Raw genomic sequence first — 20,730 nt, forward strand, 5'->3', positions numbered from 1 at the left:
TTGGTGCTGGGGAAAGAAGAAGAAACTAGGCATCCTCACCTTGTCTGCGGTTTGCTGGGTCTGGGAGGGGCAAGGTTGTTGGGCGGTGCTCATGACCAGATGACGAGGATGAGGGTTGTGTTACTGTCACAGACCGTTTAGCCAACCCTATCGTCGTCCCTGTCACCTGCTACTACATACTTCCTGCCTTGGTCTCAGCAGAACAAAAAGGTCTGCTCGAGCCACGTCGGGCCCCTTAGGGAACTTGATATCTTTTTTTCTTTTCCTTCGAGTTTTGCCTTTTTTCTTTTGCTATTTTTGGCTTCCTTCTTCATTTCTCACCTTCCTTGCCCCCCCCCCCCCTTTTTTTCTTTTAGTCCCTTTTTCTCATCTGTTGTAATTAATACAATCAAAAAAGAGCACCGACACTTTTTCTTCTTCTAGCACGCAGGGCGCGCAATAATCTTCGGGAATAGTGATAGTACATATAGAGCAAGGTGAGATCCACCGCATGAAATCCAGGCTTCTATTCTACTCAGAAGAATTAGAAAGTACATCATCTCTGTCCAGCGATGCTGAGTCTCTCAGGACAGGTAGTTCCATATTAAGAAGGCGGCGGTGGTGGCGGCGACGACCACGACCACGACCCAGGAGGTCTACACACAACGTCGACTCAGCCAACCCAAAAGACAGACAAACGGACACCACAGACAAATACGATGGAGTCAATAGACACCACTATTGCCCCCTTCCCATCCTCCAAGCCCCTGATCGTCCTCACCGACCCAGAGGGCCTCTCGCTCGACACCTTCACCAACCGACACGGCGAGGTCGTCGCGTGCAGCTATCTCGACGCGGAGCTAGGCGGAGAGGAAGAGCAGGACGCCAAGACGACACCTGTGTCGCCATTCGCGGACCCGAAAGACATGGACTACCGCATGATGGGCCTGCAGGACGAGCCGGAGGGGGAGGAGAACATGACCTCTTACTGGGAATTCTCCGACTCGTCGACTTCAGACACGTCGTCCGACTCGGAGGAGGACGAGGACGAGGAGGACGAGATGGACTTCATCTACGACCACGAGGAGCGCAGGAAAATCCGCCTGGCTGAGATCAGCGACGGGCTCATCTCATTCCCAGCCTTTGACGACCCGCACCACAACAAGCGGATGGGTGTGGTCGGCCATGACACGAACACGACCATCACCACCAAAGCAGCAGCAGCAGCAGTAGCGGCAGCGGCAGTAGCGTCCTCCTCGTTCTTCGCCGACATGGACCCCGAGGACGTCAGAGACGCAGAGGAGCTCCTCATGGACGAGGATGACGACGAGGGGGACCTGATTGATGCCATCGAGGCCGTCGAAAGGGAATACGCCAATGACAGCAGCTGGGCGCGGCCGGTACCGCAGTGGGCATGGCTGAGGGCGAGCAACTCGTTCCCTGTGTTTCACCTGGGGCCGACGGACTTTAGACACGGAAGGTCGAAGCTGAGGATGGCTGTTTCTGCAGCGGACGAGTCGGCGATGAGCGACGATCATGACGATGATTATGGTGTTTATGATGAGGAGGATGATGAACATAGGGCTGATCTTATGTTGTCGAGGATGCCGAAACGAGAGGATGTTCAGGATGTGGCGTTTACGGAAGTGCCGTGGTTGTAGTGGAAAAGAGAATGTGTACACAAGTGAGCCAGAGTAAAGAAAAAGAGAGACAAGGGGAAAAAAGAGAAAAAACCACATCAAGAAAAAATATGATGATAAAACCATTTTCACCTTTTTATTGTTTACCAAATACCTTCCCAAACTCTTCTACCGTTGCCTTTCCCAGCTGCCCAGCCATCTCCATCCCTCAGCGACCTTGTCCACTTGGTCCAGCGCGCTTTTCACCTGGCCCTCCGGGTCATGCTCCCTGCTCCCCTCAAACTCGACAAAAAAGAGGTACTGAAAGGGCGCGATGAGGCTGGGCAGACTGTTGATGCTCGTCAGGTTGAGGCCATACTTGTTAAAAACGTCCAGAACAGCCGCCAGCGCACCAGGCGACCTGTGCGGCACCGTGAACGACACCAGGCTCTTGTAGCCCTTCTCTGGTGCCTCGGACGCCTCTTGCTCGTCGCTGCTGCTGCTGCTGCTGCTCCTCCTCCTCCTCCTCCTCCTCCTCCTCTTTCTCCTCCGCAGCACAAAGAACCGCGTCGTATTGTCATCCCGGTCCTCGATATGCCGCGCCAACACATCCAGCCCAAACATGTCCGCCGCCATCTCCGCCGCCACCGCGGCAGTGGTCCCCTCGGTGTCCTGGCTCGCCAGCTCCGCCGCCCTGCTCGTCGAGCTGACGTCCACGCGCTCCACGCCCGCCAGGTGCTGCGTCAGAAACCCGTCCGTCTGGCCCAGTGCCTGGGGGTGGCTCAGCACGCGCCTCACGTGGCCCAGCGACGGCTCGAGCTCTGCGCTGGTCTTGGTCTTGTTGTTGTTGTTGTTGTTGTGGTGGTGGTGGTGGTTACTACTACTGCTAGTGCTGGTGCTGGTGCTGGTGCTGTCTTGCGGCTGCGCAGCCTCGCGGCCAAAGGTCTTAGCAGCATGAGGCTTCGGCGGGCGCCTGTACCCTAGCAGAAAATGGTGCACATCGAGATAAACCTCGCCGCAGACTCGCAGGTCGCCATAGGCCCCGCGGCGGTCCGCCAGGCTGTCGAGCGTAAAAGTGACGACGCCGTGCGTCGAGTTCTCAAAGGGGACCACGCCCAGCTGCGTGGTCCCGGACTGGACCGCCTCGAAGACGTCCTTGATGGTCCCTACGGGCTGGTGGCTATACTCGGCCTCTGGGAAGGCGGACTTGGTCGCCTTTTTGGGAGAGTAGGGATTCAGGTGTCAGTCAGTGAATTTATGTCTTGTGAGTTTGTGTATGCATGCATGTGCGTGTGCTGTGAGGATTGGGGAAGAGAGAGAGAGAGAGAGAGAGAGAGGATTCGGACGAATATACCTGGTGGGTGAATGAGGAGGGCGGGCCAAGGAAGGCTACCAGTGGCCTTTCTGTTGTCGTATCTGTTGTCATTTTTGTATGTAACGAAGACAAAGAGGAAGAATTGGGAAGTGAGAAGTGGGAACGAGAAGAGAAAAGCGCTCGTGAGCGCTGGGAGGAAGGGAGAGAGGGAAATAAACGGCAAATTTTTTTTATAGAAATAATTTCCAAACCACTTAAAGACCACCGTTAATTGGTGTCCTCAGTTGCTTCTCATAGACCAAACCCTATATAAGATTTCATCTCCTCTTGCAGCCGTGACTGTGACCATGGACTTTGGCGTTCCCAGTGTTGTTGGGTGGAGTTTTTTGTGATGGATTGAGGCTCTCAAAGCTTCAATGCGCTGCGGATATCGGCGACACAAGCGGACCCGCAGATCGTCTGTGATACATTGTACAACTGACACATGGCGTGTGCACCATAGTACTAAACTGCAGCAGCCAGCCCAATTGTTTTTCCAATGCCATGACGGATGTTACATGTTTTGTTTCCGATTCAACTTTACTCGATACCACTTCCTTATATTTTATGTACTAGGCACTCAAAATTAAAATCCAAGCACATAGTATGCCATCATCACGTACACTGTTGGCTATCATGTCGTTTGTGATGCAAGAAATTTGGGAACAGAGCGTGTAAAGAGCGTATACAGTTGGATTTTCTTTTTACAACTATCTCAACGAGCGACTAAAAGTCATATCACACTTTGCCCAAAAACCAAAAACAAGGAAGCTCTCATCTTCTTTTTGAATCTGGGCAGACCCATCGTATTGGGCTTGCAGATCTTGTCCAACGAATGATGTCAGGTAGCAGCTTCAACGCCTCATTCCAGACTGATCATCCACTCTTCAGGAAGGTCTCGGTTCTCATTCTCTCTTCTCTCTCCCTCTACTCCCTCTTTGCCCTGCTTGTCCGCCCGTTGATGGACCAGGAGCTCGCCTCCCCTGCTCCCTGGTACAGACGACATCACGGGCAATGTCTGCAGCCGAGAATCAGCAACTGCCAGGACACCGGAGGAAAATACCAACAGGATGGAGAAGGAACGGACGTACCACCATGTTTCTCTCAACTCAAGCGGTCATCACAGAGCGGAGCGGCGATTCACGGAACACCTGGTGAGACGCCGACGCCGTTCCGGGTATGTCGGTGAAGCCTTTCGTCAATCGCCGCTGCGCATGCGATTGCTTGCGGGACGGCGACTTTGGCTGTGGCGTCGGGACATCAACAGGTGTCCTCGGCTCGGACGGGATTGCTTGAGTTTCAGAGCCCTCGTTCTTTACGAGGGAATCAAACTGTCAATCTGTACGTGGAACGTCAGTCAATCATATTGCTAGGTCAAACCCATCTTTTCCCTTTCTTTCTCATCATTTCTTACCGTCGTAGTAGTCATCATCGTCGTCATCAAAATCTTGCAGCTGCTCAAAGTTGACCTTGTAGCGGAGGATACCTCCAATGCCGCCGAAGCCCTTGACGAACTGGTTGCCCTCGGTCGATCGGTCCGACACAAATTCCAGATTCGTGCCAAAGTCCTTGTAGTGCTCAGCGATCCACTCCAGGAAGGACTCCTGGTTGACCAGCTCCATCTCCAGGCCGGACGAGGTGGGAGACTTGTCCATGAACTTGTCGCGGTTGCCCGATGTCTCCTCCTGCTTGGTCGTGTGAATAACGTGCTCGCCGCCGCTGCTGTCTTTCAGAGTCCAGCGGGTGATCTCGAGGTTCTCAAAGACAATCAGGGTCTCTACGGCGCCGAGCTCCAGCGCCTTGAGGGTATCGTCGATGCCGTAGCAGACCCGCCCAGTATCCTGGCTGATCTCCTCAAAGTACTTTCCGATCAGCTTCTTCTCCTGGATGAACTTGACGTTACCAAGCGTCTCAGAAGACAACTCGATGGCTTGGTTGAAGCCGTTTTCTCCACCGTACGATACGTCCACAACCTTGATGACCTTGGAGGCCAGACGATTGTCGAACATGTCAGAGGCGTTCAGGTCGTTCTTGAAGTCGGCAGAACCAGCAAGGATGATACCGGCAACGTTGACCTTGTCATTGGTGATGAAGTTCTGGACAGCCAGCTCGGCAACCTTGCGGACGTAGTTGTGGCGCTTCTCCTCACGGAGACGAGCGAAACGGAGGGCGGACTGACCACCACGTCCGTGCTTCTTGGGCAGATCGACGGAGAACTTGTGAACGATATCTCTGGTATTGCCGCTGAGGGTACCAAACAGCGCACCGTTACCATCCATGACGATGAAGCCGAACTTCTGGTCGGACTCCAGCAGCTCGGCGAGAGCCTCGGTGTGGAACTTGTTGTCACAGAGGTAGAGCGAGGTATTGATGGGCTTGAAGGGCTCGAAGTCGATGTTGACCTTGCGCTCCTTGCCCTCGGAGGTCAAGATTTCGCCACAGTAGACAACGAGACCGTTGGGCGGAACTTTGTTGTACAGCTTGAGACGTTGCTGGGTGGATGTGATGGCTGACAGGACGGACTGTCGGTTGACACGAGACTTGATGTTCGATGCGGTACCCTGTGATGATGGGTGTCAGTGTATGGCCGTCATAGAGGGGTATCTTTCTCTCGAGAATAAAGGGCAAGCAAGGCGTGCGTACGTATTCTTCAGCCAACATCTTGGCGGCTCGCGAGACCTGATCCTTGGGTGCTGTGACGACGTCAGTTAGCCGAGTGCGATTAAGCGAGTCGAGTTTCTGCAGAGGCGCCAAGCTGAGAGAAGAGAGGGAGTCTTGTGGCCAACATACGGATAATGAGGGAGATCATGCTCGTGCCGTTGCCACGAGCAGCCTCAAGGCGCTTGATGAGCTTCTTGACCTTCCATATCTCGATCTGCACACTTGCGTCAGCACAGCACCAGCACCGGTGCGCGAAATACAGGGCGCGCGTCGAGGAGCTCCTCAAAGAGGAGAAAGCATACATTTTTCTCAGCTTCGTTCTGCATGGATAAAAGTCAGCACGGGCACGCGACACACGGAGCGCATTTGGAAGTTATGACGAAAGTCAAAGCGGTCTTCGTTGTAGAGCGAAGAAAAGTGCAAGACTTACAGCCTGAGCGTCACTCATTTTGGCGGTATTGTAGACGCCGTAGCGACCTTCTCGATCTGTTGTACGGAGCTGCAGTCAAGCGGCAGCCAAGGGGGTGGGGGGCGTTCCAAGAGACCGAGTGGAGTGGGAATTTTCAGAGATGAAGAGGAAAAAGAAAAGGAAGAAAAACAAGGTGGTATAGAAAGAAGAGGTGGTTTTGATGGCGGGGTTTCGGTGGAGGTGAATGATTTTGAGGGAAGAGGTCAAAAACTGGCCTGGCGTGAGGGCGTTGCAGACAGCCCCACCAGTGCTGACTGTCACCTGTCATTGGTCAGACTCACCCCCTCCAAGACCCCTAAGGAAGCTTAACCCGGCCAGAGCCGCAACCACCAGCGGCCAACAATACCAAACCAACTCGACAATCAGTCACTACTCACTCGCATCACCTATTGTGACCTCCAAAAGTGCAACTCAACAGGGGGAAGTTCTCCCTCAGGCCCTCCTCCCGAAATTACCAGCCGTTCTTCTTCCCTGAGTCATTAATTTCAGGAGTCACTGGCAGGCTGCAATCCTGTGGATGCCCAAAATCAACCAGCTGACGTCACGCCGCCCACCTCGACACAGCGCCCCGTCCTAGGGCTCTCTTTCTCTCTAGGCGCAAGGCAGCTTCAAGTGGGGGGCCTGTAAACCAAGGCCCTAAACCACCCAAGCAACCCTCAAAGAACCTATCGCCAGTCGCCCTCTCGAGACCCGCCCCCAAATAGCTGCCCACCCATCATGGCCTCATCCGACATTCCTATGCAGATAGCAGAGACTATCCAAACCGCCCACATCAACCGGGCCCCCTCGGCAGCCCACGACCTCAACCCCTCCACCGCCGCAGACACGAAGGAGCCCGTCCAGCTAGAGGAGAAGAAGAAGGCCAGCAGCGCCCGCGACCTCGATGAGGACGATGTCGACGACGACGACGAAATTCCAGTCAGCGTTCTCAGGCCGCAGAACCGCTTCTCCCACCTCCCGCCCATCCCGGACCTGCGGTTCGAGCAGAGCTACCTGCATAGCATACAAGATGCCAAGTCGTGGTGGATGGTGGCCTGGATCACGACCAAGGACCATGTAGGTTGTTTCTTTGCGTATCTCTGGAGAGTATTACACATCATGCATGTTGCTTGGTGCCAGCCCATTTACTGACCTTGGAGAAACGCCGTGACAGCTTATGATGCCGATGATACAAGGAGTCGTCTACAATCTGGCCCTGTGCGGCTGGCAGCACTGGAACAGAAACGCACAGCTGAGCGGGAACTCGCTGGGCGCCAAAGCCCGGAGATGGTGGTACAGCGTCAACAATTGGCCCATCAACCAAAAGACTGTTAGCACCAAGAGATCTGTGGGCGGAAACGACTGGTTCAGGCGCTGAGGATGAAAGGGATTGTCTTTATCCTTCACATGTGACGAGGCGTCAAGTTGTACATATGCTATGGGCTTTCTGAGCTCGTGTTCTTTTATTCTTATTGATGGATATAGAGATGTCCCTCCCACGGCCGCAGAGTCACCCTCGAGCCTCCAGATACCGTTACTCCTGTCTTTTGGTCATCGCCAGCGTAGCTGCTCACCTGCAACACGTATTCCCCACCCCTCGGGACGTCGACCTGTTGATCCTTGTCCGAGAAGTTGAGTGCCACCAAGCTCTTCTCACCACCATGATTCTTGACAAAGGCAAAGGTCTGCTCATTCTCCATATCTAGCAGGTCAAATGTCCCGTATGTCAAGAGGTCAGCATGGGCCTTGCGAAACTTAATCATAGCCCTCCAGAACTTCAGCACCGAGTCCGGCTCTTCCAGCTGCTTCGCAACGTTGATCTCGGTGTAGCTGTCGTTGACTCTCATCCACGGAACAGCTCCCGCACTCGTGAAGCCGGCGTGCGCTGTCCCGTCCCATTGCATAGGTGTGCGGGCGTTGTCCCTGCCCAGGATTGACAGGTTTTTGAGAACTTCAGCTAGGGCTTCTGGGTTATTGTCCGTTGCTTTTGCGACCTGTCGGTAATGGCGTAATCCTTCGATGTCCTTGTACTCATCAATTGGCCAGTCTTGAGGAACATTAACCTATTGGGAAGATGGTCAGCGCAAGTCTTTCTTCTTATTTTGAATAGGAAGGACCCAGCATATGGATTATCTTTGCCTCCCAGCAAAACGGACTTACCATGCCGATCTCCTGACCTTGGTATATGAACAGCGTGCCTGTAAGCGAGCACATGAACAAGGCGAGCATCTTGGCCGACGCGACCCGGTACTCGGGCGCATCAGACGCAAAGCGCGAGATGGAACGCCCCTGGTCGTGGTTTTCACAAAACGCCGTCGTCCAGCCGTCGGTGCCGTCGATGAACTGCTGCCACTTGGCCACGGCCCCCTTCAGCTGTGGCAGCTTCCACTCGCGGCGTATATACCTGTTCGAGGTGCCCTGGCCGAGGTCGACCAGGTCGAACTGGAACACCATGCTGAGCTGCCGCTGCGCCGCGCCAACATAGCTCAGCACGCTCGCCGGCTCAGGCGTGTGCGGCAGCTCGCCAACCGTCATCGTGTCGTACCGCCCTAGCACCTCCTCGTTCATCTCGCGCAAAAACTCGTGCATTCGCGGCCCGTTGGCGTACAGGTCCCACGCGGGCTGCTCGTACATGTCACGGACCACGATGGGGGCGTCCCTGAGCTCGGCGACGGGGCCCTTGCTGTACATGTTCACCGTATCCACGCGGAACCCGTCGACGCCCTTGTCCAGCCAGAACCGCATCGCACTGTCGTAGATGGCCTGCCTGCATGCCTCGCTCTCCCAGTTGAGGTCCGGCTGCTCCCTGGCGAAGAGGTGGAGGTAGTACTCGCCCGTCGCCTCGTCAAATTCCCAAGCCGGCCCGCCGAAGTAGCTGCGCCAGTTCGTCGGGGCTATGTGGTTGCCGGCCTCGTCGTGCCGGAGCGGGCGCCAGATGTACCAGTCGCGCTTGGGATTGTCGCGCGAGGACCGCGACTCCTTGAACCAGGCGTGCTGGTCCGACGTGTGGTTGATGACAAGGTCGAGGATGAGCCGCATCCCTCGCTTGTGGCACTCGCTGATCAGCAGCTCCATGTCTTCCACCGTGCCGTAGGGCGCATGCACTGCTTCATAGTTGGAGATGTCGTAGCCCATGTCGATTTGAGGGCTGTTTTGGCATCAGTGGCAGCTCTCAAAACACCAACTTGGCCATCTGGGAAATTGGAGGCAACTATAAGGAAGTAACTCACCTCTCAAACATGGGAGACACCCATACGATGTCTACACCTAGATCTTTGAGGTAGTCCACCTTGGAGATGATCCCTGGGATATCACCAAGTCCATCGCCATTCTCATCTTTGAAGCTGGCTGGGTAGATCTGGCTGTGTTGTGGGTAAAGAGGATCACGATAGTTAGCAAATCAACACCTCGCCATTCTTCTCAGGCACAAAAAACGTTGAGACCTTCGAGTCCCTTGTGTAGGCCTTCTTGGTGGTGGATAATGAGGCCCGAGCAGATTACTTACTAGGCCACTCCTTCCTTCCACCACTTTTTGTCCGTCATGATGCTAAAACAGTTTGAGACCTCGATATGAATGGAGCATTAGGAGGAGTCGTTCTTAGAGAATTTCAAAGTAGGGCGAAGAAAAAAAGAAAAGAGAAACGCCGGGGGGGGGGGGTCGAGGTTGTTTTATAATGGATTATATAAACGTTGCAAGAGGTGAGGAAGTTGACGAGAGTCGTGATTAAAAAGAAACCAACCAAAAAAACCCAAGCGTCACGACAAGTTTTTGGTGCAATTTCTTTGCTCCTGCTACCATATTATATGGGACCACGAACGGCTCGATACTAAACTATCACCACTAACGGCAGACCAAAAGGCGGCTGCGCCTCCTCAAACATGGTTTTTTCCCACAGCACATCACGATCACCGTGCTTCTCTTCTGGTCAAACAAATGTCACCACCGCGCCATTAAAGTCATGGTGGGTGTTGATCATAGCCTTGGAAGTTCCTCCAGAATGCAGAATGGGGCGTCCGCATAATCACTCGCTCAAATTTCCATCTCCACGAGCGATCGTGGGGTAAAGTAGGGGCGTTCTTTGGGTAGAGCAGATTGTCTTAGCCTGTTTAGCAATCTTGGATTCGAATCGAAGAGGGCGGGGAATTGTCCCGGATCAAATTTCGCATACCCGGATGCAGGCCTCGTCCCTTTCCCAAGGGAAGGTGAAGCTAAGGGCAGCACCCATTTTCTTTCCTGGCGGCGTCACTTTTTTCCATCAAGAGCTCAAGGTTCTCAGAGAGGTCAAGCGAAAGATTTGGCGGCTGGCTGAGGTAGCCTAGCTCTATTGAATTCTTTTCTTGCCAATGATACTAATCTACTCACAGCGCTCTAAACGCAGGCAAATAGCCAGGTCTGGTCCGCATGTCTCTGCGTCCCTCCTCTTGCTCGGTGTCCTGCCATGCATCACTCGTGCTCCCGATTGGGTGCTTCTCGTGGATGCCGCTTGAAGTGACAAACTCGCCCTGCTGCGTATGCTGCTGACTCCGTCTCCATGAGTCCTGATGTTGAGCCGCCGCCGACACTCTCGACTTGTCCTGCTCCCTCCTCAATCCTCCTTGTCATAAATGTAACGCTCCACTCCTGAACCCTGTGGCGATGGCTGGGTTTCCCTCCAAGGTTGAACGGCGTTTCTCTCTTCCTGTGAAAACTTGCTAGTCCCCAAGACCCGTCCTCAACTCACTCAGGCTTGCATGTATCAAATCATGCACTACCGGGTCTCTCGGCCGGACTCTATCTGCCCGGTACCGGTGTCGCGCTTCCACTCGGTTGCCGTTGATGTTGCTGCTGCTGTTGCTGCTGTTGCTGCTGCTGGTGCTGCTGTTGCTGCTGTTGCTGCTGTTGCTGCTGCTGCTGCTGCTGCTGCTGACTCATTTGTCGCGCCGCTGCCGCCTGCGCGATGGCCTGTTGCTGCTGTTGATGTGGGGCAACTTGCTGTGGTGTGTGCTGACCCATTTGTTGCTGCTGCTGCTGCTGTTGCTGGCGCAACAGTTGCGCGTACTGCTGTGGGCTGGTGGTCGTCGGGATCCCGTTGGCGTGAGTTTGTTGTTGCGAGCTGCTGCCTGCCGCAGCGTCCATTGCATGTTGGACCACGCTGTTCTTACCCAGGTTCTGCCTAAACAACTGGCCGTAGCGCATGATCGCGGTCGAACGGATCACATTAGGAGACATTTCTGGGTGTTGAGCCCGGATCTGGTTCTCAAACTCCGCAAAGTGGGCTTGCATGCTGGGCGGCAAGCCTCGAGGTTGCGTAAAGCCGGGAGGTGGTGACCCGCTTGCTCCGGCCTGTATGTTCAGGCCGACGCCACCGGGCGAGGTGGCCACCCCCATGCCGTTGGGTCCGTACGCGCCCATGTTGCTCATCATGAAGTTGTTCTGGACGCCGTTCATACCATTGCGGATGATAGGGGAGTTCCCTTGTGTTGCCGACCCATTCGGCATGGCCTGATTTTGTTGCGGCTGCTGGACTGGCTGCGCTTGCGCTTGCGCTTGCGGAGGAGAGTGATGTGGCGGTAGTTGCTGAGGCTGCTGTTGTTGCTGCTGCTGCTGCTGTTGTTGTTGCTGCTGCTGTTGGCCCTGAGGTTGCGGGGAGTGATGATGGACTTGACCTTGTGCTTGTGCCTGCTGCTGCTGCTGGACCGCTTGTTGACGTCTCTGTTGGTCATGTATTCGCTTAGCCTGCATCACCAAGTTCGCGTCTGGTACTTGCATCCGCTGCCCTGCCTGTAACACGGCCATCTGCGCCTGCGTCATGCCATTGACATTCACGGGCATTTGGGAAACGAGTCCTCCCGCAGCCATCTGCGCAGCAAGAGCCACTTGCTGTTGTTGCTGCTGCTGCTGCATTGGAAGCCTAGCACGTGCTTGACCTGGAACTGGCATCTGCCTAGCCACCATCTGGACTGCAAGAGGGTTAGGGATGCCCGCCACATGAGCAGCAGCAGCAGCATTCTGAACTGCTTGACCAGTTCCTGGAGCAGCTGCGACACGCCCCACTTGATTCGGAACCCTGCCCTGCATAGCAGCAGCCTGTGCAGGTGTTCGGTCAATATGGTTTCCGCTTTCCTTTTGTCGTGCGGGTAGACTTACCTGTCGCTGTGCCTCCTGCTGCTGGGTGAATCTCAGTAGCTTCTCGTGCATTTGCTTCTCGCGCTCATGACGTAGACGGCTGTAGTCCTCTGGGGTCTTGGTAGGCAGCTTCGGTTGCGGGTTCTCGGATGGCCTCTTGCTCTGTTGGCTTGCGGTCTGCTGTTGCTTAGCGACAGTTGCTTCCCGCTTCTTGGCCAACTTCTTCATAGCATCGATTATTGCGAAAGGCCTTTTGAAAGGTTTCCTATCCACTCGAAAAGGCAAAGTAGGTCGTCGCCGCTGCACTGGCACTACAGCACCGTTGGGCCCTACTTGTGGTCTCGCGTTATCGTTTGCTTGGGCAATGGCTCTTTGCGCCGCGTCGATTCGTCTCTGATACGTTTGGAAGTACTGGCTCCTCGCCGTATCGTTCGGGTACCCTTCCAATTGGACCCATCGCTCGAAGCATTCCCAGGGTGTTCGCCTCTCTTCTGCGGAGATGAAAGCAGACTTTGACGTGATCATTTGGGAGATCAATGACCAGTTGTACGAGAACTCCCTTACTAGTCTCCTGAGCTCGTCGTCTTCGGCAGGAGTCCACATTGACGCCAACCTATTTTCGTAAAAGCTCTGGAGCGGCATTAGTGATTCAGTTGGAGGCCTGAACTGATGCCCAGCATGCAGCCTGTCTCGAATCACTTTCATATCCGGGCGGAACAGAGCCACATCGGTGTTCTCCGGTACCAGCTTTGTCCTCTCAAGATCGTTGGCGCCTGCAACCTCAAAGTCGTCACCCTCATCCTCCACGGCGTACTTGAATCGGCTTTGCTTCAAGCGGGGCACTTCTGGTCTTAGGACCATTTCTCCGTCCACATACTTGCTCAGTGGCAGAGCAGGACGACGCCACCGTGCATCGGGGTCATACTCTGGTACAAGCAGATCGGGCTGAGGCGGTTTGAGTGGCACGCCATACAGAGGTAGTTCTTCCAGGAGCTGGTCCGAGGCTGCAGACCTTCGCAGACCGAATACGACGTCGTCGTCTTGCAAAGCGAAGATGGTGGAGGGGGCCAGTCCGTCCATGTTCCAATCTTGGAACTCTTCGTCAACGTCCATAGGTGAGTCGGCATCGTCCGATGGAATTAAGTCGGGCATAGGGGTTGGGAGCGAATCTGCTCCGGGCAGGTGAGACGCAGACTTGTGGGTGGACGACATGACACTCATTGGAGGTGGTTTCGCGTTCACCTGGAGAAGCTTCCTCTCCTCATCGTTGGACATTATCCATTCGGCACAGGCCTCGGCAAGATTTCGGGCGACAGTTCGCTTCCACTTGCGTTCCTCCCGGAAGTCAGTCCGCATCCACTTCATTTCTTGCAGTAATGAATCCCAATGACTCGGCGGTCTCGTCGGCTCGGGGCAGCGCTTGGGCTGGCGAAGAGACCATTTATCATGCTGTTGTAGATGATAGATGCGGCGAAGTACATTGCAAGCTTGTTTCTCTTGTAGGACAATTGCACAGTCCGGAGACGACAGCGTCTTGTGCGTGTTAGCCAGGAGTTGTTCGGGACCCTTCATCCAATTCGATTGACGGGTGAAGCCGTCGAAGAACAGAGGCACAAAGTAATCATCGGTTGGAATGCGTTGCAGTTTCCCGTGAGGTGAGCTGGCAACGATCGTGTCTTCAGATTCCTTTGCCTGTTTCTCGAAAAGGACTGTAGGAGCCCTCTTGTGCTTCAGGCCGTGCCTCTCCGCAAAGCCTCTCCTTCGTGGCACCAGGGCGGCCGTCTCTGTTTTGTGCTGGTGATGATCAGACCGTTCCTCAGACAGGCCAGCATCTACAACCGGTGCTTCAGGGCCAGTGCTCTTCGGCTGAGTGTCCTGCTCCACCCGAGGTTGGGTGACTCCTTCATTTGCAGTCATTGGGACAGCAACAGACGGTGTTGCATTGTCGTGAGTGATGGGGTCTCTGGATGCTGGAGACACTGAAACAATCCGCTCATCCGTCGGTGCCTGAATCTGAACTCTCGGCGACGTCTCGCTCTGGCTTGCCGAGTGCGGTGACTGAATAGCAGATTGGTGTTCCTCCCTGATGTTCTCAAGATTCGCTTTGGTTGTAACTCCTCTATCCGTGGGAAGTGACGGTGTTGCCGGCTGCGCAGGTGGGTGAGGAAAGCTAGAAGGCGGCGACAGCACCGAGACCTGTCGCGGAGCCTTCGTCGACATGGCTGCATTGGCCGACTCAAGCAGTAATTGAGCGGATGCTGATTGGAATGCAGCAGCTTCGAGAACATCTCCTGCTGGAGTCTCATCCACCTCTGGAAGTACCTTTGCCTTCTGAGATTCATTTTGTTCTGCTTTTCGTTGACCCGAGTCCTCGTCGTCTCCAGAGTAAGGAGGCCCCTCGTTGTCAGGACTAGTATCGGGGGACGCATCTTGTACGGCTGGAGTGGTAGCAGTCTGCGCAGTGGAGCCTGGAGAAGACAAGATGTCTTGTGGCCTGGAGGCATCCAGCGGCGGATGCTTCAAGGAAGTGAGCCTTGAAGGTTCGCCTTGTCGGCCAGGCATCTCATCAAGGTCCATCGCGTCAGGTTCTGGTTCGTCCGGCCCGTCAACCACATCACGCTCCCCCGCGACTGGAGCCGGCGTGCTACCAAGGGCCTCTTCAGGGCGCGTCGGATGCCTCTCCAGCTCAACAAAGGCCACTTCTCTTCCAGATGAGACATCGCGCAACCCTCGCGACCCATTCAATGAACTAATATTGTCTGCAACGATCGCTCCAGGCCGGGCCTCTTGGACTGGTGCGGCATGGTCTGCAACTCGAGGATCCTTCGGAACCGGGGGTAAATTATCGACATTAGATGATCGCACGACGATTGGCAATGGCGACGGCCCAGGCGTAGCAGGCGATGGCTTGGGCGAAGCAGAGCCCGTGTCGGCCGGGTTCCTAGATCGGGACGGTGGAGGGACTAGAGAAGACGATTGGGACTTGAGGCCGGGCGCTTGGACATTTTCGCGTTCTGCGAGGGATGGTGCACCGCTGGTGAGGGATTCCGTGGCAGTGCTGGAGTACTTCGTGATGTTCACTGGGGGGATGTATCGCGAAGGCAGGTGGCGCTCGTTGAGGAAAGGCCCTCTGTTGCGATGAGTTAGCGGGTCTGCAGACTTCGCCTGGACAAAAACGCGTCTCAAATAAATTTCACTAGAAAGTTTAGGCATACTGTAAGACGGCATTGTCATCATGAAACCTGCCTTCCACCGCAGAGAAGGGTGGTGCATCGTCGGCGATGGGGTTGGCGAGTGGCAGGGCATCCACTTGTGTCGCTACGCAGTAGAGCTCATGAAGCCGCCTCTTGCGCGACGTCCTAATTGACCTGCGCGATGTTAGAATGACAAAATGGGCATCAAAATGATCGCACGAGTTTGCTCTATAAGATGGGGTGTGACACACCTCCATTCTTCTTTCTTGGACTGGATCAGCGTTGAGAGGCCGGAACGCTCGACCTCAGTCATAGCATCGGCGGCGGCGACATCCGTTTTTGGTTGAAAACGGAAGTCAAATAAGGTCAATGAGGTGCAGGGAGATGATTCAGAGAATCAGAATCGATGAAATTGGACCTGGTGGGCGTGGTTGATTGAAGAATGTGGTGACTGTTGTGGTGAACCTCCAACGCGCCTGAGTTTTCAAAGAGGCACAGGCGTGATGGGTGCTTGGAGTCGAGCGTGCAGTGGAAGGCGTGGCGGGCCAGGTGCTGTAGCGCGGGCGACCAGGCGACAGGAACCCCGCGTGGGTCGACTAACTGCGAGTGCTAGGATGACGACTTTATTTGGGGGGGAGGGGAGGTTGTTGGTTTTTAGCGGGTGGTTTGTGTTGGTAGTTGGTCTTTGGTAGCGGGTGTTGGGAGGTTTTAGTGTGTTAGAACAGGGAATGATTGCAATTGCCATATGTTGTAGTGGTAATTAGTTGATGTAGGGGAACCCTGAAATGAACGGGCTAGATTCCCTTGGGATCTTATCGACTTTTGGCTGGGAACAAACTGGTGCGGTTCGGGGAGAGAACAAAGCCTGCGCGAATGCCAGTGGCGCGCATTGGGCGCTTTTTCCGACACGTCGTGGGCCGGGGATGACCTTGAAGCATTTGCATAGCGAGAATATTTACTGGAATGGCTATCTGTAGCCCGCATTTTCATTTTATTCAGATGGTTGCATTGCACTGGATCATTTTGTTTTGCCGTCTTTGGCGCCGACAGGTCAATTCACGGTTAACCTTGCGTTACCAGATACTATGAATGAATAATGACATTACATATATCAGTTGTTTTTAGAAAAAGGGAGGGGGAAAAATCAGAATGATGAAGCTGTATGCTTTATGCAATACAGGCGCACTGCATCGGCTGGGCGGGCCATGGAGACTGGGTTGTTCGACGGATGCGTAAGAAAACAAACAATAAGCTAGGAGCGCCAGACACGCCGATAAAATATTGTCAATGGACATACGTTCACCCAAGTTTATATTTGTAGCAAACGGCCCCCAAAGCCTTATCTGGCCGATCTTCTGAACCCGCCGCCTGCACTGGAATTGGCCTCCAATAACGACCCAACCTTTTCACGAAAACTCTTGGAAAATTAATGTCAAAAATCCTCTGGACTCAAAGCGGAAAGGGAAAAAAATTGATTTTATCAAGGTGCAGCACCAGCAAAGGCTGGCTGTGCAGACTCCTAGCAAATACCTTACCAGACATTCTAAAGATGAGATATTTTTAGAGGAACACCGTACTATATAGGTAAGTACTTGTTCATACGCGCAAAGCGAATCGATCATGACCGTGGAAAGACCGAGGGCTACGGCGAAAAATAGATCAAAGATCCCAAGACAACTGCTATAGAAGGCACTCTATGGTGTGTACAAATGGTAGAAGGGAAGATGGTCTTCAATTAATCTATCTCGGGCACACTGCCAGTTGCTTTTCCACTGAGAAAGCAACTGGTGCTAGTTCTAATAGAGCTAGCGTATCTGCTGACTCACTGCCTCTCTATTGGGCCCTATGGCCACTGCCCTGTAACAATGGCCTTGCAACGGCTTGACTTGCACTATTAGCAGATGGTTATACCACAGTAAAACGCGTTGCAAGGGAGATACAACCTGTGTGCAATGAATGACAGGGTGCCGTTTGTTAACTCGTTTCTCGATCTCAGTAGGCCATATCTCGAGAAGACTTTCCTTGACAGGGAACAGTGGTCCTTATTTTCTCTCAGTCTGTCTCCTTTCCTTTGACCCCTCCCCTACCGTGGGGGTGTGGCAGTACTACTATGTAAGTATCTACCTTCTAGGTTGTTTGTATCAAAGTATCTCCGCTCTGTCCGGGTTCCACCGTGATGCACTTTTGAGGACTGCCTTAGGTAAGCACAGTACCTAGTATCGACTGCATCTCTTCAACTTTTACAGAGAATACCTGACGACATCAAATCAGTTCAAGTCTGATCAAAGCAAGCCTCTCATGATATGCCGGCTTTCATATGATCAAGGGCTGAATTGCTAGATGAATCAAATTGGGAACGACCAACACAGGGCTCGAAGGCAACGAAGCAAAAAGAAGTGGGGGGTCCATAGTGAGCTTGAGATTCTGGTATCCCTGCGCACGGACTTTGCCCTTCGCTTAGCAAGACATTCATTTTCGTCGCCCTCTTTATAAACGAACGCGATTGATGCACCAACAGACTTTCCCGCAGAAACACCATCTCAGCTATCCACATCAGTACACAATCCCCTGAAGATATTGGAAACCGACGCATGGCCTCATAGGTCTTCCAAAAATGACCGAACCGAAGGAGTCCCGCATCGCCATCCGCTTTGGTGCCTCGTCATCTTCCAAGGCACCCACCAGAACCGCAGCACGTCCTGCACCATCCAGCGCGCTGGGTAAGAGACACCGACCTCGTTTCGACCATGGCCACGATGATTCCTCTGGCGAGGAGGAGCCCGAGGACGCGCAGCTCGAGAGCATCACTCACTTTGGCGCAAACGGAGCAGAATTCCTCGACGATGAGCGCTCGCGTGCAGCTCAACACAGATCCGACGACAGGAAATTAGCGCGGCGGAGAACCAAGTCACCAGAGGTCAAAAGCCAGGAAAAGAACGGCGTGCCTGCAAATGTTGTCAAGGGCGAAGAGGAGGAGGAGGAGTCGCTCAAGTACGGGCTAACGATCCCGAAGAAGCCCGCGCAGAACGAGACAAAGCAGGAGGGGGTGGGGGAGAACAAGGCGCCTAAGGAGCCTAAGACCGCCGACGAGGAGGCCATGGATGCGCTTATGGGTAAGGACACGGGCAGAAAACGCATAGTTCAAAGAACGGAGGACAGTGCCTACCGCGACGCTGCTGCGAATGCACCGGAGGAAGATGATCTGGAGACATACGACGCCATACCAGTGGAGGGTTTCGGTGCGTCTCTTCTCATGGGACAAGGCTGGGATGGCAAGATGCGGGGTCCCAAAGCCAAAGAGATCACGAAACGCCCCAACGGAATGGGATTGGGCTCCAAGAAGCTGACGGGAGAGGAGGATCTCGGCGGCTGGGATTCCAAAGGCAAGAGCAAGGGCGACAGACGGCCGAGACTCGACGAGTACCGGCGAGATAGGGACAAGATGCGCGATCGACGGGAGGACAGGTATCGCGACAGCTACAAGAACGAGCGAGACCGCGAACGTAACGGCGACGGCAGAAGAGATGGCGGCCGTGAGCGCGATAGGGACCGAGATCGAGACCGCGACCACTACAGCCGTAGTGACAGGAGCTATCGACGGTGAACAATATGCCCGTGAACGAGGCCTGCTCGACTTGGAAATCGAGTGTCCACATTCTAACGGCCAGATTGCAAATCAAGATCAATCAAGCACTGTGAACATAGACCAGTAGGTAGGTACCGTCTGCTTGTTCCATTCCGCTACGGTGACATCGTGACCTGGCTAAACTCCTTCCCAGCTGATGCCCTCAGCACATCATTGCCATTTTTTCTCGACCTATCTCTAGGTGGTTGTGATGCCTCGTCAAAAGCTCCGGTGCCGCCATCCATGTGGCTTCTACTAAGATATATAGCAAGTCTTGTACGTCTGAGGGAGTTGTTTCTCAAGTAAGTTGAATAAGTAAGTCCAACTGTCCTCAACTATACAAGCTCATACAGCTTTAAGTCGTATAAGCCACTCTTGGGTGCCCTGTCTCTCTACCGCCAATTTCAAGTTACTGTTTTACCGCTCAAAGACAGTCATCGATCAGGAAAGATACCGATGCCACCTTTCTAATTAGGCGCAAGATCAATTCAGCATATTGGGTCTATGCTACTTCTCAGCCTCTTCTCTCACTACAGCATTCTTTTGGGTACACGACGGCATCCGCTCAGCTTTTTGGAAAACGTACAACAAAAGCCCCCCCCCCCGGGGGGGGGGGTTCTCAACAAGGGACCTTTCCAGGTGGCCTGACAGGCGACTGAGCGAACGCTGACGATCATTGACCACCATATTGAGACCCATCATCTGGAACACCTTCAGCCTCGCACGGCTTCTGAGACGTCTCTGGTGGCTGCCAAGCCACCCGGGTTCTCGTCTACGTACAGACAGCGGTCAGCAACGAAAAAAAAAAAAAAAGAAGAAGAAAAAAAAGCAGCAAATCGACCCCGCTCCGCGGAACGCGGCCTACGTTCCTACGGCTGACTTGGGCTCAGCTAGCTGTTCTACTGCATGTCTCTGATTCAACTTCCTCCAAATTATAAAATAAAATAAAATAAAATAAAAATTAAAAACTTGTTTGATGCCAAAGATAGACAAACCATCACACCTCCCTCTGCTCCCGAAAACGAAAGGCACCCCTCTCTGGATGTAACTCGAACTTATCTCCCTTCTCTGTTCCTTTTTTCGTCGTTCTCTTCGTTTCGTTGGGGAGGAAGGTAAGGCGTTCTTTAGTGAAATTCTATATCGGCCCACCTTTGCCTCACCGATGGACAAAGAGTGCTCTAGTGATTAAACTTACCACTTTTTGCGGTTCAGCTGCAATGCATGATAGGAAGCTAGAGAAGAGTCACCGAGAGGTCAAGCAGAGTGCAACTAAATCGAGTCCATCGCCGTCCTGCATCAGTCCAAGCAGCGAATACCTCACTCCTGCAGAGAGACGTATCATCTATGGCGTCTGGTTCATCCAGCAAATGCCAATCACGCTCCGGTTTTTGGGGCAGTCGCCACGATGGGAGACTCATTGAATTTTTTTTCTTCCCCTGTGACGTCTAAGCGTAGCGTACCGATGTATAATACCTACATATAATGTCGAGCTTGTCTTTGCTAAGAAAACTTGTCAGCCACTAGCCTGCTCAAGAAGCCAGTGAAAGGACTGACACGAACACTGACACACTGACACACTGACACGCTGACACGCATCAACATTGTTTTTTCAACAGACTAGCCGATCTGATAACCTGAGTAGCATCGTAGTATGTATGCAGCAGCTTACTGGTGGCCCGGAGTCTTTCTCCGCTGTTATCTCTTACCGTACAGCCTGCGTGAGCCGCCCTATGCTGCTCCTCCA

The 20,730-nt window shown here is 53.7% G+C and overlaps 7 protein-coding genes across 7 annotated transcripts; 3 read left to right on the top strand and 4 right to left on the bottom strand.

The window, feature by feature from the left end:
- Positions 1-698: 698 nt before the first annotated feature.
- Positions 699-1,640, top strand: M406DRAFT_349196 (uncharacterized protein; the record flags this gene model as incomplete). Its single annotated transcript, XM_040922450.1, has 1 exon — positions 699-1,640. One exon carries the CDS (start codon positions 699-701, stop codon positions 1,638-1,640), a length of 942 nt encoding a protein of 313 aa, XP_040781363.1.
- Positions 1,641-1,787: 147 nt separating this feature from the next.
- On the bottom strand, positions 1,788-3,024 carry M406DRAFT_66814 (uncharacterized protein; the record flags this gene model as incomplete). Its single annotated transcript, XM_040925017.1, has 3 exons — positions 1,788-2,424; positions 2,578-2,813; positions 2,953-3,024. 3 exons carry the CDS (start codon positions 3,022-3,024, stop codon positions 1,788-1,790), a joined length of 945 nt encoding a protein of 314 aa, XP_040781364.1.
- A 602-nt stretch (positions 3,025-3,626) lies between these two features.
- M406DRAFT_354434 (uncharacterized protein) lies at positions 3,627-6,188 on the bottom strand. The gene is made up of 7 exons (XM_040922913.1): positions 6,044-6,188; positions 5,916-5,933; positions 5,743-5,827; positions 5,596-5,645; positions 4,367-5,513; positions 4,044-4,291; positions 3,627-3,970 (listed from the first exon to the last, which is right to left on the bottom strand). The coding sequence occupies exons 1-6, from the start codon at positions 6,059-6,061 to the stop codon at positions 4,287-4,289; spliced, it is 1,323 nt and encodes a 440-aa protein (XP_040781365.1). The 5' UTR covers positions 6,062-6,188; the 3' UTR covers positions 3,627-3,970; positions 4,044-4,286.
- A 611-nt stretch (positions 6,189-6,799) lies between these two features.
- M406DRAFT_247205 (DUF1770-domain-containing protein) lies at positions 6,800-7,439 on the top strand (the record flags this gene model as incomplete). Its single annotated transcript, XM_040916456.1, has 2 exons — positions 6,800-7,138; positions 7,236-7,439. The coding sequence occupies 2 exons, from the start codon at positions 6,800-6,802 to the stop codon at positions 7,437-7,439; spliced, it is 543 nt and encodes a 180-aa protein (XP_040781366.1).
- A 51-nt stretch (positions 7,440-7,490) lies between these two features.
- On the bottom strand, positions 7,491-9,746 carry M406DRAFT_77201 (family 13 glycoside hydrolase). Its single transcript, XM_040925957.1, has 4 exons — positions 9,567-9,746; positions 9,292-9,423; positions 8,222-9,209; positions 7,491-8,124 (listed from the first exon to the last, which is right to left on the bottom strand). Exons 1-4 carry the CDS (start codon positions 9,602-9,604, stop codon positions 7,531-7,533), a joined length of 1,752 nt encoding a protein of 583 aa, XP_040781367.1. The 5' UTR covers positions 9,605-9,746; the 3' UTR covers positions 7,491-7,530.
- A 612-nt stretch (positions 9,747-10,358) lies between these two features.
- Positions 10,359-11,373, bottom strand: M406DRAFT_354435 (uncharacterized protein). Its single transcript, XM_040922914.1, has 2 exons — positions 11,004-11,373; positions 10,359-10,898 (listed from the first exon to the last, which is right to left on the bottom strand). Exons 1-2 carry the CDS (start codon positions 11,322-11,324, stop codon positions 10,833-10,835), a joined length of 387 nt encoding a protein of 128 aa, XP_040781368.1. The 5' UTR covers positions 11,325-11,373; the 3' UTR covers positions 10,359-10,832.
- Positions 11,374-17,910: 6,537 nt separating this feature from the next.
- Positions 17,911-19,053, top strand: M406DRAFT_354436 (uncharacterized protein). The gene has a single exon (XM_040922915.1). The coding sequence runs from the start codon at positions 17,976-17,978 to the stop codon at positions 18,963-18,965; it is 990 nt and encodes a 329-aa protein (XP_040781369.1). The 5' UTR covers positions 17,911-17,975; the 3' UTR covers positions 18,966-19,053.
- Positions 19,054-20,730: the final 1,677 nt, after the last annotated feature.

Source organism: Cryphonectria parasitica (genome assembly GCF_011745365.1).
Source record: "Cryphonectria parasitica EP155 unplaced genomic scaffold M406scaffold_1, whole genome shotgun sequence".
In the NCBI taxonomy this organism is placed as follows: Eukaryota; Fungi; Ascomycota; class Sordariomycetes; order Diaporthales; family Cryphonectriaceae; genus Cryphonectria; species Cryphonectria parasitica.